At 36.5% G+C, this 17,288-nt stretch overlaps 1 protein-coding gene across 7 annotated transcripts in view; it reads right to left on the bottom strand.

Annotated features, from left to right (window-relative positions):
* PPIG (peptidylprolyl isomerase G) overlaps positions 1-17,288 on the bottom strand; it is a 40,841-nt gene that overhangs the window by 7,443 nt on the left and 16,110 nt on the right. For all 7 annotated transcript variants that reach the window (XM_082631158.1, XM_082631153.1, XM_082631152.1 and 4 more), the window contains 2 exons: positions 17,092-17,121; positions 16,861-17,000 (listed from right to left, as the gene is read on the bottom strand). In XM_082631158.1, the coding sequence (XP_082487284.1) occupies positions 16,861-17,000; positions 17,092-17,121 (170 nt within the window). The remainder of the gene's footprint in view (positions 1-16,860; positions 17,001-17,091; positions 17,122-17,288) is intronic.

The following is a 17,288-nucleotide window of genomic DNA, read 5'->3' as shown; positions in this document are numbered from 1 at the left end:
ACACGCCATGTGCGCGCGCGCACACACACAATGGAATATTACTTAGCCATAAAAGGAAGGAGCTCCTACACCTTGTGACAACATGGATGGATCTAGAGGGTATTATGCTAAGTGAAATAAGTCAGACAGAAAAAGGCAAATACTGTGTGATTTCAATTATATGTGGAATCTAAAAAACAAATGAACAAACATAACAAAACAGAAACAGACTCATAGATATAGTGAAGAAACTAGTGTTTGCCAGAGGAGAAGGCAATTAAGGGGATGGGGAAACAGGTTTATGGGATTAAGAGGTACAAATTTCCAGTTATAAAATAAGTCATGGGGATGTAGTGTAGAGCACAGGGAATATAGTCAATAATATTGTAATATCTCTGTATGGTGACAGAGAGTAACTAGACTTATTATGGTGTTCATTTTGTAATGTATAAAAATATCAAATCACTGTTGTATACCTGAAATCTATAGGATATTTTAAGTCCATTATGCCTTAATTAAAAAAGAAGTAAGTGAATTCAGACTAAAGCTGGGACAATATGGATATATGGATAACTTCAATACAGTGGAACACAAAATATACTAGAATCCATCAGTTCATAATGATATAGGTAAATAAAATATAAAGCATTTATCCTTCTTATCGTATATGAACTGTTCCACTGGCTAACCAAATAGTAGATGAAGGGAAGATGCTCTTTATCAAAAGTACTCCAAGAATAAATGAATAAGGAATTACAGAGTTAGAATATCACCATTTCACAACTCCTAAGGAGGCACTGCCCACCAGTGGCCACTGCAGAGCACAGAGACAACCTGTCTTAAGTGACTCTTGCTCCCATCAAATAGAATTTTAAAAAATCAAAACTATATCTCATCAATTTTCTAGATCTAACTACAAAGTTATACGAAATAGAAGCACAGAAGGAACACATTACATAACACAAGGATGCAATCTGTAAAATTCAGTGTGTACAATAATGGGAAAGAAACACTACAGGACAAATGACCTAGCTTGTTCAACAAATAAATCTCAAGAAATATAAAAAGAAATGGTGGGATAATCTATTAAAAACAAAAAAAATTTACAACACCAACCCAAATGTTTGAACCTGATTTGGATTCAAATTCAAACATCAAAAAATTAACATTAACTAAACAATTAGAAATTTGAACATTGTAAGGACTTATGACATTTAGGAACGTATGTGTATATTATGTCTGCATATGATTATGGTATGGTTATTTTTTTCAGAAGAATCACCTTTTAGATAGTGAAATATTTATCAATAAAATGTTATGTCTAGAATTTGCTTCAAACAGGAAATGGAGAACTGTCCAAGGATAGGTAACATGAGACTAGCCATAAATTAACTGGTAAAGATGGGTAATGAACATGGTGATTTGTTATACAATTTCAATCACTTTTGTATATGTTAGTATTTTCCATAATTAAAAAAAAATCAAAGAGGACAAAGAAAATACCTTTGGACTGACTGTTGGCTGTCTGTTTACAGACCTTAATTGAAAGGGTTAACAGCTGGTTTGTAACCTTTCTGTTAGCTTCAGAACACCTGAGGATTTGGCACTTGGCCAAATTAAACATATTTACTTATGACTGCATTGGGGCCTTGTCTAGTTGTGGTGAGTGGAGGCTAACTCTTCATTGTGGTGCACAGGCTTCTCATTGTGGTGGCTTCTCTTGTTGCGGAGCACAGGCTCTAGGCGTGCAGGCTTCAGCAGTTGTGGCACACGGGCTCAGTAGTTGTGGCGCACGGGCTTAGTTCTAAGCTCCACGGCGTGTGGGATCTTCCTGGACCAGAGATTGAGCCAGTGTCCCTCCCCTGCATTGGCAGGAGGATTCCTAACCACTGCACCACCAGGGAAGTCCCTCTTGAAACTCTTAACTCAGAATTCATCGGAGTGTACTGAGTTACAGAGATGAATGAGAATCTGGCTAGAGTTACTGTGTACTTGCCCAAGGGTCTGTGGTTCAGTGTTACGATTATTTCTCTGATACCGAAGAGATGCTGCTGTACTGGAGAATGGGAACAAGGTATAAAAGCTGAAGGAACTCAAGAGGTAATAGCTGCAATGAACTTATTAGGTAGTCTTCGGCACCCAGTCATGCTCCTCAGGACCATGAACCTATTAAGCTGAGATGCCTGGGATATATGCAAGCTCTGCCTAGAACTCATGACATCTCTACTATGATGCTGCTGTTCAAGCTGTGCTGTTTCCTGTCTTGTACCCTTTCTTAATGATAAATAAGCTTAGTGCTGAGTGAAGCCTATCTTGTCTCATGAGTCCAATTGTTAATCTGATCCCAAGACCACTGCTGATGGTGAGGCAGTATGGGTACGCAAACTGAAAAACCTACTTGCATACACTAAAAACCTGAGGGGTGGAGGTGGGAGGGGGGAGAATCAAACTTAAAGAAACCTAAGGAAGAAAATAAATTCATAATGAACATGAGTAACTCTAAATACAAATATCTGACGCCATATAATATGGAGACAAAATAAAAATATTCCACATAAGCACAGAATACAGCTGTTAAAATTACTTGACAAAACATAGTAATGCTCTTCCCATGATTAACAAAGCTTTATTCACCAACTCCAATTTACATTTATTTTGCATTGTGATTCTTTCCTGAGAAATACACTGAAGTTGGTTTCGTTAAAAGGCAAGCCCAAGAAGCAAGAACTACAGAGTCCTGCAGCCTGTGGAACGAAAAACCCATTCACAGAAAGACAGACAAAATGAAAAGGCAGAGGACTATGTACCAGATGAAGGAACAAGATAAAACCCCAGAAAAACAACTAAATGGAGATAGGCAAACTTCCAGAAAAAGAATTCAGAATAATGATAGTGAAGATGATCTGGGACCTCAGAAAAAGAATGGAGGCAAAGATCGAGAATATGCAAGAAATGTTTAATAAAGACCTGGAAGAATTAAAGAACAAACACCTAGAAGAATTAAAGAACAAACAAACAGAGATGAACAATACAATAACTGAAATGAAAAATACACTAGAAAGAATCAACAGCAGAATAACTGAGGCAGAAGAACGGATAAGTGACCTGGAAGACAGAATGATGGAATTCACTGCCATGGAACAGAATAAAGAAAAAAGAATGAGGGTTTCCCTGGTGGCGCAGTGGTTGAGAGTCTGCCTGCCAATGCAGGGGACACGGGTTCCTGCCCCGGTCCGGGAAGATCCCACATGCTGCGGAGCGGCTAGGCCCATGAGCCATGGCCGCTGAGCCTGTGCGTCCGGAGGCTGTGCTCCGCAACGGGAGAGGCCACAGCAGTGAGAGGCCCGTGTACCGCAAAAAAAAAAAAAAAACAAAAAAAAAAAACAGAAAAAAGAATGAAAAGAAATGAAGACAGCCTAAGAGATCTCTGGGACAACATTAAACACACCAACATTCGCATTACAGAGGTCCCAGAAGGAGAAGAGAGAGAGAAAGGACCAGAGAAAATATGTGAAGAGATTACAGTCGAAAACTTCCCTAACATGGGAAAGGAAATAGCCACCCAAGTCCAACAAGCGCAGCGAGTCCCATACAGAATAAACCCAAGGAGAAACACGCCGAGACACACAGTAATCAAATTGGCAAAAATTAAAGACACAGAAAAATTATTGAAAGCAGCAAGGGAAAAACAACAAATAACATACAAGGAAACTCCCATAAGGTTAACAGCTGATTTCTCAGCAGAAACTCTACAAGCCAGAAGGGAGTGGCACGATATACTTAAAGTGATGAAAGGGAAGAACCTACAACAAAGATTACTCTACCTGGTAAGGATCTCACTCAGATTCGATGGAGAAATCTCAAAAGCTTTATAGACAAGCAAAAGCTAAGAGAATTCAGTACCACCAAACCAGCTCTACAACAAATGCTAAGGGAACTTCTCTAAGTGGGAAACACAAGAGAAGAAAAGGACCCACAAAAACAAACCCAAAACAATTAAGAAAATGGTCATAGGAACATAAATATTGATAATTACCTTAAACGTGAATGGATTAAATGCTCCAACCAAAAGACACAGGTTTGTTGAATGGATACAAAAACAAGACCCATATATATGCTGTCTACAAGAGACCCACTTCAGACCTATGGACACATACAGACGGAAAGTGAGGGGATGGAAAAAGATATTCCATGCAAATGGAAATCAAAAGAAAGCTGGAGTAGTAATGCTCATATCAGATAAAATAGACTTTAAAATAAAGAAAGTTACAAGAGACAAGGAAGGACACTACATAATGATCAAGGGATCAATCCAAGAAGAAGATATAACAATTATAAATATATATGCACCCAACATAGGAGCACCTCAATATATAAGGCAACTGCTAACAGCTGTAAAGCAGGAAACTGACAGTGACACAATAACAGTGGGGGACTTTAACAGCTCACTTACACCAATGGAGAGATCATCCAAACAGAAATTTAATAAGGAAACACAAGCTTTAAATGAAACAATAGCCCAGATAGATTTAATTGATATTTATAGGACATTCCATCCAAAAACAGCAGATAACACTTTCTTCTCAAGTGCGCACGGAACATTCTCCAGGATTGAGCACATCTTGGGTCACAAATCAAGCCTCAGTAAATTTAAGAAAACTAAAATCATATCAAGCATCTTTTCTGACCACAACGCTATGAGATTAGAAATGAATTACAGGGGAAAAAACGTAAAAAACTCAAAGAAATGGAGGCTAAACATCACATTACTAAATAACCAAGAGATCACTGAAGAAATCAAAGAGGAAATCAAAAAATCCCTAGAAAAAAATAACAACGAAAACACGACGATCCAAAACCTATGGGATGCAGCAAAAGCAGTTCTAAGAGGGAAGTTTATAGCTATACAAGCCTACCTCAAGAAAATCTAACCTTACACCTAAAGGAACTAGAGAAAGAAGAACAAACAAAACCCAAAGTTAGCAGAAGAAAAGAAGTCATAAAGATCAGAGCAGAAATAACTGAAATAGAAACAAAGAAAACAAAAGCAACGATCAATAAAACTAAAAGCTGGTTCTTTGAGAAGATAAACAAAATTGATAAACCATTAGCCAGACTCATCAAGAAAAAGCAGGAGAGGACTCAAATCAATAAAATTAGAAATGAAAAAGGAGAAGTTACAACAGACACCGCAGAAATACAAAGCATCCTAAGAGACTACTACAAGCAACTCCATGCCAATAAAATGGACAACCTGGAAGAAATGGACAAATTCTTAGAAAGGTATAGCCTTCCAAGACTGAACCAGGAAGAAAGAGAAAATATGAACAGACCAATCACAAGTAATGAAATTGTAACTGTGATTAAAAATCTTCCAACAAACGAAAGTTCAGGACCAGATGGCTTCACAGGTGAATTCTATCAAACATTTAGAGAAGAGCTAACATCCATCCTTCTCAAACTCTTCCAAAAACTTGCAGAGGAAGGAACACTTCCAAACTCATTCTATGAGGCCACCATCACCCTGATACCAAAACCAGACAAAGATAGTACAAGAAAAGAAAAATACAGACCAATATCACTGATGAATATAGATGTAAAAATCCTCAACAAAATCCTAGCAAACAGAACATTAAAAGGCTCATGCACCATGATCAAGTGGGATTTATCCCAGGGATGCAAGGATTCTTCAATATATGCAAATCAATCAATGTGATACAACATATTAACAAACTGAAGAATAGAAACCATATGATCATCTCAATAGATGCAGAAAAAGCTTTTGACAAAATTCAACACCCATTTTTAATAAAAACACTCCAGAAAGTGGGCATAGAGGGAACCTACCTCGACATAATAAAGGCCATATACAACAAACCCACAGCCAACATCATTCTCAATGGTGAAAAACTGAAAGCATTTCCTCTAAGATCAGGAACAAGACAAGGATGTCCACTCTCACCGCTATTATTCAGCATGGTTTTGGAAGTCCTAGCCTTGGCAATCAGAGACAAAAAAGAAATAAAAGGAATACAAATAGGAAAAGAAGTAAAACTGTCACTGTTTGCAGATGACATGATACTATACATAGAGAATCCTAAAAATGCCACCAGAAAAGTACTAGAGCTAATCAATAAATTTGGTAAAGCTGCAGGATATAAAATTAATGCACAGAAATCTCTTTCATTCCTATACACTAATGATGAAGAATCTGAAAGAGAAATTAAGGAAACACTCCCATTTACCACTGCAACAAAAAGAATAAAATACCTAGGAATAAACCTACCTAGGGAGACAAAAGACCTGTATGCAGAAAACTATAAGACACTGATGAAAGAAATTAAAGATGATACCAACAGATGGAGAGATATACCATGTTCTTGGATTGGAAGAATCAATATTGTGAAAATGACTATACTACCCAAAGCAATCTACAGATTCAATGCAACCCCTATCAAATTACCAATGGCATTTTTTACGGAACTAGAACAAAAAAATCTTAAAATTTGTATGGAGACACAAAAGATCCTGAAGAGCCAAAGCAGTCTTGACGGGAAAAAACGGAGCTGGAGGACTCAGACTCCCTGACTTCAGACTATACTACAAAGCTACAGTCATCAAGACAATATGGTACTGGCACAAAAACAGAAACATACATCAATGGAACAAGATGGAAAGCCCAGCGATAAACCCATGCACCTATGGTCAACTAATTTATGACAAAGGAGGTAAACATATACAATGGAGAAAAGACAGTCTCTTCAGTAAGTGGTGCTGGGAAAACTGGACAGCTACATGTAAAAGAATGAAATTAGAACACTCTCTAACACCATACACAAAAATAAGCTCCAAATGGATTAAAGACCTAAAGGTAAGTCCAGACACTATCAAACTCTTAGAGGAAAACATAGGAAGAACACTCTTTGACATAAATCACAGCCAAGATCTTTTTTGATCCACCTCCTAGAGTAATGGAAATAAAAACAAAAGTAAACAAATGGGACCTAATGAAACTTAAAAGCTTTTGCACAGCAAAGGAAACTAGAAACAAGACAAAAAGACAAGCCTCAGAATGGGAGAAAATATTTGCAAACGAATCGACAGAGGATTAATCTCTAAAATACATAAACAGCCCATGCAGCTCCATATTAAAAAAACAAACAACCCAATCCAAAAATGGGCAGAAGACCTAAATAGACATTTCTCCAAAGAAGACGTACAGATGGCCAAGAAGCACATGAAAAGCGGCTCAACATCACTAATTATTAGAGAAATGCAAACCAAAATTACAACGAGGTATCACCTCACACCAGTTAGAATGGGCTTCATCAGAAAATCTACAAACAACAAATGCTGGAGAGGGTGTGGAGAAAAGGGAACCCTCTTGCACTGCTGGTGGGAATGTAAATTGATACAGCCACTATGGAGAACAGTATGGAGGTTCCTTAAAAAACTAAAAATAGAATTACCATATGATCCAGCAAGACCACTACTGGGCATATACTCAGCGAAAACCACAATTCAAAAAGACACATGCACTCCAATGTTCATTGCAGCACTATTTACAATAGCCAGGTCATGGAAGCAACCTAAATGCCCATCGACAGACGAATGGATAAAGAAGTTGTGGTACATATATACAATGGAATATTACTCAGCCATAAAAAGGAACGAAATTGGGTCATTTGTTGAGACGTGGATGGATCTAGAGACTGTCATACAGAGTGAAGTAAGTCAGAAAAAGAAAAACAAATATTGTATATTAACGCATGTATGTGGAACCTAGAAAAATGGTACAGATGAACCGGTTTGCAGGGCAGAAATTGAGACACAGATATAGAGAACAAACATATGGACACCAAGGGCAGAAAGCTGCGGGGTGGTGGTGGTGGTGGTGTGATGAATTGGGCGATTGGGATTGACACGTATACACTGATGTGTATAAAACTGATGACTAATAAGAATGTGCTGTATAAAAAAAATAATAAATAAGATACAAGAATATATTGTACAACACAGGAAAAAAAAGAAAAGACCCACTTCAGACCCAGGGACACATACAGACTGAAAGTGAGGGGATGGAAAACGATATTCCATGCAAATGGAAATCAGAAGAAAGCTGGAGTAGTAATACTCATAACAGATAAAACAGACCTTAAAATAATGTTGTAAGAGATAAAGAAGGACACTACAAAATGATCAAGGGATCAATCCAAGGAGAAGATACAATAATTATAAATTTATATACACCAACACAAGAGCACCTCAATCCATAAAGCAAATGCTAACAGCTATAAAAGAGGAAATTGAGAGTGACACAATAATAGTGGGGGACTTTAACACCTCACTTACACCAATGGACAGATCATCCAGACAGAAAATTAATAAGGAAGCACAAGCTTTAAATGACACAATAGACCAGATAGATTTAATTGATATTTATAGGACATTCCATCCAAAAACAGCAGATTCCACTTTCTTCTCAAGTGTGCACGGAACATTCTCCAGTATAGATCACATCTTGGGTCACAAATCAAGCCTCAGTAAACTTAAGAAAACTGAAATCATATCAAACATCTTTTCTGACCACAACTCTATGAGATGAGAAATAAATTACAGGGAAAACAATGTAAAAAACACAAACATGTGGAGGCTAAACAATATGTTAATAAATAACGAAGAGATCACTTAAGAAATCAAAGTGGAAATCAAAAAATACCTAGAGACAAATGACGAGAACACGATGATCCATAGCCTATGGAATGCAGCAAAAGCAGTTCGAAGAGGGAAGTTTATAGCAATACAACCCTACCTCAAGAAACAAGAAAAATCTCAAATAAACAATCTAACCTTATCAAAAAAAAAAAAAAAAAAGCAAGCCCATTCTCCCCACCAAATGTATTAAATATATTTCAAATAACCATTATTTAGTTTTCACTTCGCTTTTCATGTAAGCATTTGAGTGAAGCAAAATATCACAACAATATAGAAAATCATAAAAAAGATTTATAACTATTTTTAGGGTAATATAATCTGCCCACATATTAGATGATATGAACTATAAAAGGAAAATAAACTGTGTTTTTTAGGGAGGATGCCTTGGAATAGAACCTAGAAAGCTCTAAGGTTGAAAGGCTCCCTCTTTTCATGTTTCTCAACATTATTTTTTAGTGAAATTTAATTTATATCCCCTTTTCCTATGAATCTGCTCAGAAAAAAAAGATAAAATGACTGAGAAAGAGCAGTTAAAAACAGAAGAGTAAGAAGAAAAAAATAGAGACATGACAATATCAATATTAGTTCTAACAGAATGTAGCTTGAGTTTTAAAATTTGTGTTAACCTAAATTTAAAAATATGACTTAGGCACATCGTGAATCTGAATGAAATTTTATCCTTCTCAGATCAACAAGTATGTTTAAGTGAATAGTACATAGATATATGTTTAACATGATGCCAGGACATGGAGGGAAAGAATCATAGAGTATAAATGGGGAAGTTCCATAGCAAACTTCTGCCCTCACAGAGTTTACTGTCTATTTGGAAAATAAGACCAACTAGTGTGAATTTAATAGCAAACAGCATCTGAAAACATACACTGAGTTGTAATAAATTTTCTAGAAACTCTGACTATAAATTATATAGAGATTTAATAGTGAATATGGTCAATAAGGACAAGAGTAAAGTAGAAAGGGTTTGGAGAAGCACAGTCAGTTCTGCTGTTAGACAGCATATGCATTTCTTTTTCTTTTCTTTCTTTCTTTTTTTTTTTTTTAATTTTTTGGCCCTGCTGCATGGCATGTGGATCTTAGTTCCCCAACCTGGGATCGAACCCGCGCCCCCTGCACTGGAAGTACGAGTGTTCACCACTGGACCGCCAGGGAAGTCCCCCAACATATGCATTTCTATAAATCACTGTACCATGAAAAACTGTACAATAAAAACCACATGGCTTATAGGAAAAATGGGGTTAGGGGCACAAAACTCAAAAACTTCATCAGTGACGCATTAAAAAAAAAAGATAGGAAACTAATAAAAATAGCAACAGAGCTTTCACACGTGTTAAATAGTTAAGAAATACATAAATACGACAATAAACACAGCACTTTAAGAAAATCATGGGCTTGCTTGTGGAAGTGAATGTCAGTAGGGCTACTGCTTGTGAGTTACTGTAAAGTTAGTGCAAGGGGGGGTGATATGAAATTAGATGGAAAGTTTTAGTACAAACGGTAGTTAGGCGTGGCTCATAACACAAGTGATGGACTCAGGTAGCTTAGTAGATGTGTGAGGTGTGTGTATATGTAAATTTTTTTTTTTTGGCTGTGTCGTACAGCTTGCAGGATCTCATTTCCCCGACCAGGGAATGAACCCGGGCCATGGGGCAGTGAAAGCGCCAAATCCTAACACCAGGCCACCAGGGAACTCCCCTGTGTATGTGTAATTTTTGTGTATTCCTGTAAAGCTGTTCAACTGCGTATGGTTTTCTGCACTCAGTATTTCTTGTAGACAAGAGCATGCATAGGCAAAGGTGAAACTGATGTTATGTTCAAATTGTCTTCTAATGTATCAACTGAATGGAATAAATGCATGCTTTCAAAACAAGCAGTATAGCAGAACTAACTATGTTAGGATTTGAAATAGGGGCAGGAAAAAGTAGTGTGGAGTAGTATCTGTAGAGTGCTTACAAAGTGATAGTAAGCACTGAACAAACTCCTTTATAGGTGTAATTTAAGGATGAGTAGATTCTGGATATAAAAGGGAAGTTTTTTTTACAACACTTTAAAAGTATAAAGAAAGGAATGGAGAAATTGTGAAGATGGAAGAGATTCATCCCTTCCTATCCTCCTGCTAAGTTTAAGTAGAAATCCTAGACATAATACAAAAAGAAACAAACATAAGAAGACTCTGAAAGGTAGAAAGAAGGCAGAGTGGCCAGGGATCTCTGGATTTGAAGGTGACATGGTGGTTTTCAATCTGTCTCCCATATACCCTAGACATCACACTGGAGAAGCCTGCAACTCAGAAATGCCAATGGATACAGGTTTTTAAAAGCCTCAAGAAAGGCCTGCTCTCTCCAGACAGAGAAATAGAAAAAAGATGGTTTAGCAGGACAAAAAAAAAGTCACCAATACCTGCTTTACTCTAAGCAAATACTAAGGGGGAAAATTAAAAAAAAAGGTTCACCAACTCCCTCTTGGCTCTATCAGCAGAGACAAAGTAGAGAATTTGGATTTCCGGTACCCTCCCCTTCAAGCAGTGTTCCCCTTCCCTTGCCAGAGTGATGTCAGTAGAGACAAAGTGGGAAGCCTGGGCTTCAGCTCCCCTCACTGCACCAGCAGGTGGCACAGATTTCAGAGAAGGAAGCTAGAGAAAAAGATTCTTTAAATTTATAGATGAAGTCCTGGGAGGAGACCCCCAAGTTAAACTAACCAGAACTAATATGGCAAAAGGTTTGAGAATTAAACTACAGTGTTGAATAGCATCCAGTTTTTCAGTAGCATACAAATGAAACCAGAATAGTACTGCAAGGGCTCTGGAAATTGAATTATCATTGAAACCACAATCTACAAAAGGAGGCCAGGACCTACATGCTAAACCTATATAAGGTGACTGCCTGCTAAAAATAGAAAACATAAACAGAATCCAGAGTCTCATAACATACAATACCCCAAATTTCCAGGACAAAATTAAAAAAAAAAATCACTAATAATTTCAAGAACCATTTTCAAGCAAAATCACAACTTAAGTAAGAAAAAACAATCAAAAGATGCCAACACCCAGAAGACTCACATGTTGGAATTAACAAGGAGTTTTAAAAAGCCATCTTAAAAATGCTTCCACAAGCAATTATTAATGTTCTTTAAACAAATGAAAAAAAGTTTAAAATCTCAGGAGAAAAGAAGATATAAAGTATCAAAAGGAATTTTAGAACTGAAAAATACAGTGATACAATAACTGAAATAAAATGTGCTGATTATCAGAGTGGGGATGACAGGGAAATTGTTAGCGATCCAGAGACAGACCAATAGAAATTACCCAACCACAACATCAGAGAAAATAAAACAAACAAACAAAAAATGAACAGAGCCTCAGAGACCTGTAGAACAATAAACAAAAGATCTACAATTTGTGTTATCGGAATCCCAGGAGAAAAATTTGAAATTAAAAAAATTTTTTAAATAATAATGGCAGAAAATTCCCTCGTTACCTACAGGTAACAACGATTTGAATGACAACAGACTTCTCACTTGAAACCATAGAGGCCAGAAGGAAGTGGCCTAACACTTTTTTATGTGTTGAAAGAACTGCCAACCCAGAATTCTACATCTAGTGAAAATACCCATCATGAAAGAAAGGGAAATAAAGACATTTTCAGAAAACTAAGATAGTTACCAGCAGACCTACCCTTAAAAAAATGGCTAATTTCTCCAAACAGAAGGAAATACAAGGAGGCTTGGAGTTGAGTAAAAATATGAGGCAAAGCAATTAACAATCAACTCATATAAAAACAAATATAAATGGCTCCTAAGGAGATAACATCAAATACCTTAGAGAAATGTTTATTTAAACCAGCTTTAAAAACAACAACAACCACCAACCCTGTAATTAAGCTGGCAAAGATTAAAGAGTTTGATATTATGTGGCTCTGCAAAGGGCAAGGGGAAATTAACTTTCCTATATTCTAGTGGCAATGCCTACCAACATTACAAATGCATAACCCCTATAATCTGTTAATTCTATTTCTAGGAATTTATCTTATATTATCAACATTCACTACACGTAGAATGGTATAGAAAATTTGAGAATGGGAACTGATGGGCAGAAATGGGAAAAAGACTTTTCATTATCCTTTTATGCTTTCTAAATTTTGAACAAAATCAATGTATTAAATTTTAAAACTCCCAAGTCTGACAACAATTGTTGTCACCCTGTTCTCCAAAAAATCCTACTTCCTGCCTAACCACTTAAAGTCTATTTCAAAGTCTCATTTATAAGCATATAACCATCCTTAAGATAAAAGAGCAACACTTTTTAACTCCTGGGCCACTTCTGGTTAGTTTATTTTAGATTATTTAGATTATGCAGTTTGCTTATCAATCACTATGTAAAAGAAATTCCCAACCCTGTTCACTGACCTTTGTTGGGAGGGGAGGTAGGATGTGGTGTACTACTACTGGGTACTGACTTTACTAGTATGTTGTTAAGGTGAAAAAACAAACTTCCAGAACATTTTACTTGTAAGAACATATGGTAAGAAAATGCTGCTTTACTAGTTTTTTGAGAGGTATAAATTTTATACCAATGAATTTCATGTGAAACCTTTATATTGAAGGAAATTTCAAGGCCATCATCAAAATAAGGTTTGAAATAAAGAAGAGAACTATACCTCAAATGAACCTCTTTTCATTTCAAAAATACTGGGTCTCCCCTCTAAACAGTTTTGAAGTTTAACATCCCACTATTCTCCATTAAAAGTGCTATCACCATGGCTCTTAATTCCAGGATAAAGACACTGAAATGGGATCCTGTCACCATACAAATGAGTGTCTGATCTTTTCTACTGTCTCCTGAGTACAAGATTCACCAGCTGCTTCCTCTATTGTGCTCTTCTTTCTGTACTGCAAGGTAATCTGTTTTCTACCACATATATGCAAGATTTCTGCTCATATAACTATTTATTTATTGCCATGCTGCCATAACTCAGCACTTGTGTTTCTATGTACTCTGTAATGTATCATCATCCCCAACTCATGCTGCATGGCAAAGGTGGACAGACCTCTCTTTAACAACTGCAGGGAACTCAGAAGAGACCAGCATGATCTGAGATCATGGTAACTCTTGAAAAGCCAGGAAGTACCTTAATCAGGGTAGTGGTCTGTGTTCTATCCTACACTCTGCCCCTTGATAGCCTCTACAGGGTTGTAGTTTTGATTAGCCTCCTGTGTTCCTCCTCTGCATCTGTTGGAAGGATCTTCCCCTTGACTCTGTGAACCTTCTCAGGCACATTCAAATAGCCACAAAGAGTAGAATTTCCAATCTCACAACAGCAAAGGGAAGGCCCAGGATGATTACCCAGACTCACCAAGACCACTTACAGGTGGGCCCAGACAGTCAGATTTCTTCAGAAGTCTTTTTGTTTTCTTTCAGGAAGTCAGAAAAAGAAAAAAAAAAGATTCGGTATTTATTTCTTTTTAAAGTGGGGTGTGTATCTCTCAAACAAGGTTTTAAATATGATGATGATGATGAACACCGCTGTGTTACACAAAGCTTTTTGACTATGTCCAATTTAAGATTGTAAGAAGGCCATCAAACTTATAAATTGGATGGAAGACACAGCTCTGCCTAAAAAAAAAAAGATTTTATTGATGCATGACAAAATCCATTCTGACCAATGTTCTGAATGCTAATTGAAGGACTGTAGAGTAACAGGTGCCAAACTGTGTGACCTCAAACATAAAGATCTTTTCCTCTTTCTATAGTGTGATCCAGAACAGAGCAGACATGGAAGGTATGACTCAAAACAAATCTGGCCTTTCAGTAACTCCTGTGCAGACAGTAACAAAGGGCCAAATCTTCCCCAACTGATGAAACTGATAAGGGCAAGATATACTTCCTTAGCGTAAGTCTGAGGAACACACACTAGAACACTACATCAACTTTCAGCACAACTTCCTGGCCACAATGGCATGGGAAAAATGAGCATTTATTGCTTCAAGTGAAAATATATTATAAAAACATAATAATATACAAAGAATGACATTCATTCATCTTCTCTTCCTTTCAGCAAATATTCAAACACTGACCATTTAGTACCAAAAGAATCTTTACACCAAATTTATTAGAGTCTATGATAACATTTATGGTTTAAGATGTAAGCTTTTTAATTATCTCTTCTAAATATGTAAACCACACAGCATCCTTAGCTTTTATAAGCAGAGAATAGATCCTAACACAAGATCCTTGAAGACTACAAAACACAAGAAAAAAGCCAAAAAACAGTTAAGTACAGAATAAAAGATGAATACTTTCTAGATGATGTGGGAAGAAATAATGCCTTAAACCAAAATATTCCAATTGTACTGACAACACTTTGAAGAATTAATTAGCAGAAGATTCAGGGTCTAAAATATGCAAAGATTAATATAGGTTGCTTTTTAGTTTCTATTTTTTCAAAAAAAGGTAAGATACTCAACGACACTTCATTCTTTCTGAATCATCACGAACACAAGGCATACATTGTAACTGCTGTTTGTAAATAAGGATAGATAGTCAGACTCTTGAACACAAGAAGTTAATCAAACAGTTCCAGTATGAGCTGCAGCAATATTCCTGTGATGGTTTACAAGGTATATATTTGACATAACAGAGAAGAAAGTGAAATCATTAGAATCAAAGTGGAATGCAGAGAAAGAAAATTAAAAATAAGCCTTCTCCAGGGAATTCCCTGGCGGTCCAGTGGTTAGGACTCGCACTTTCACTGCTGTGGGCCCTGGTTCAATCCCTGATTGGAGAACTAAAGAAAAGCAAAATAAAACGTGCATATTACAGAGCACATCAGTATACCTAAAATTTGAGAACAGAATATTCTACTTAGGGCAATTCTGAAAGGAATATTAAAGACTTTAATGAGGTAGCAACATGTAACAGAAAAAGCTCTAGATCTGGAGCCAGCAAACTTGGGCTTGAGGTCTAGTTAGTTCCCTGCTGTGGTAAATACTAATCTCCTTGACTATATCTGTAAAATGAGGAAAATAATATTGATATTATACAGTTCTTGTGAGGATCAGAAAAGATTACAGAGACTCTCTTGTTAACCATGAAAAACTAAGTACTGAGATTATTTATTATTCCCTGGACGATTAATAGGAAGATTAGGTCAATTCAATATTTTATTTTATTATAATATTTCTACACAGATTTGAAGGTAATCTCACCCCATTACTTTTAGAGTGTCAGGCTCAATATCTGTAATAAACAATAGCAGTTACATATTTCTTATATAATATAAAGACTTAAAATACTTACTTAAAAAACCAAGTTCTACCATTTCAGATAATATATCAAACTACCAGTCATGTTAACTTCAAGTGTTCTTGTCTAGGTTAAGTTTCTCAAACATGTCAGATGCTTCTGAATCTAAGCAGTGCATGAAGGGGAAATAATTTATTCCCGTGAAGTTTATTAGTCTATGTTAATCTCTTCAACTGTCATCCTCCCCACACTGTCTCTTTCCCTAGAAGAATATTTATTTACCACGCTATTTAGACAACTACACTTTTTAAAAAGCCCAAAAAATAAAGTGGAGGCAGATGGATGAATTACTGCAAATAATTCAAGGAAAGTCAAGCAGTTCCATGATAAATGAACAAAGTATGAAGTAAGATAAAACACATCTGAAAAACACAAAAATACATTTAAAAACACAAAAACTTCATATTTATAATCACTTTAGCGTAAAGATCGTGCCAACTAATTAGAGTGTGTTTGTTTTGTGTGCGTAAGAGTTAACAGAAATACATACTTGCTTTTAGGGACTTCCTTGGTGGCACAGTGCTTAAGAATCTGCCTGACAATGCAGGAGACACGGGTTCGAGCCCTGGTCTGGGAAGATCCCACATGCCGCAGAGCAACTAAGCCTGTGCACCACAACTACTGAGCCTGCGCTCTAGAGCCTGCGAGCCACAACTACTGAAGCCTGTGCACCTAAAGCCCGTTCTGCAACAAAAGGAGCCACCGCAATGAGAAGCCCGCGCACCCCAACCAAGAGTAGCCCCTGCTAGCTGCAACTAGAGACAGCCAGTGCAGCAACGAAGACGCAACACAGCCAAATAAATAAATAAACAAACAGATTTTAAGAAAGAGAAATATATACTTTTTTTTACCTTTAGATTTGGGAATTAGCTCTCCACAACTGAGTATCCGCACCTCAGCAAATGGTTTGCTAGCTGCATCTGTTTTCTGGTTTTCTATCTCTCTCACAACTTCTTGACCAGAAATCACTTGCCCAAAAACAACATGATGCCTAAAGAGTCAAGTAAAGATGACTAAATAAAAGCTTCTTATTTTAATATTAATTTAAAGTAGGTTGTAAAATAAATTAAAATAATCTTTACCCATCTAAATGAGGAGTTGGTTTTGTTGTTCTTTTGGAAGTCATCAGATAGAAGAATAAAAACAAAGTCAGAGAAAAACAAAGTTAGCATCTCTAAAAAGGAAAAGAAAATAACTGCATTGGAAACAAAGTAGCAAACAAAGAAATCATATATATGCTATCTTAACATAATAGAATCTTATTTACCTTAACCTTAAA

Source organism: Mesoplodon mirus (assembly GCF_964341445.2).
Source record: "Mesoplodon mirus genome assembly, chromosome: 8".
Taxonomy (NCBI): Eukaryota; Metazoa; Chordata; class Mammalia; order Artiodactyla; family Ziphiidae; genus Mesoplodon; species Mesoplodon mirus.
This window is presented reverse-complemented; position numbering and strand designations above follow the sequence as displayed.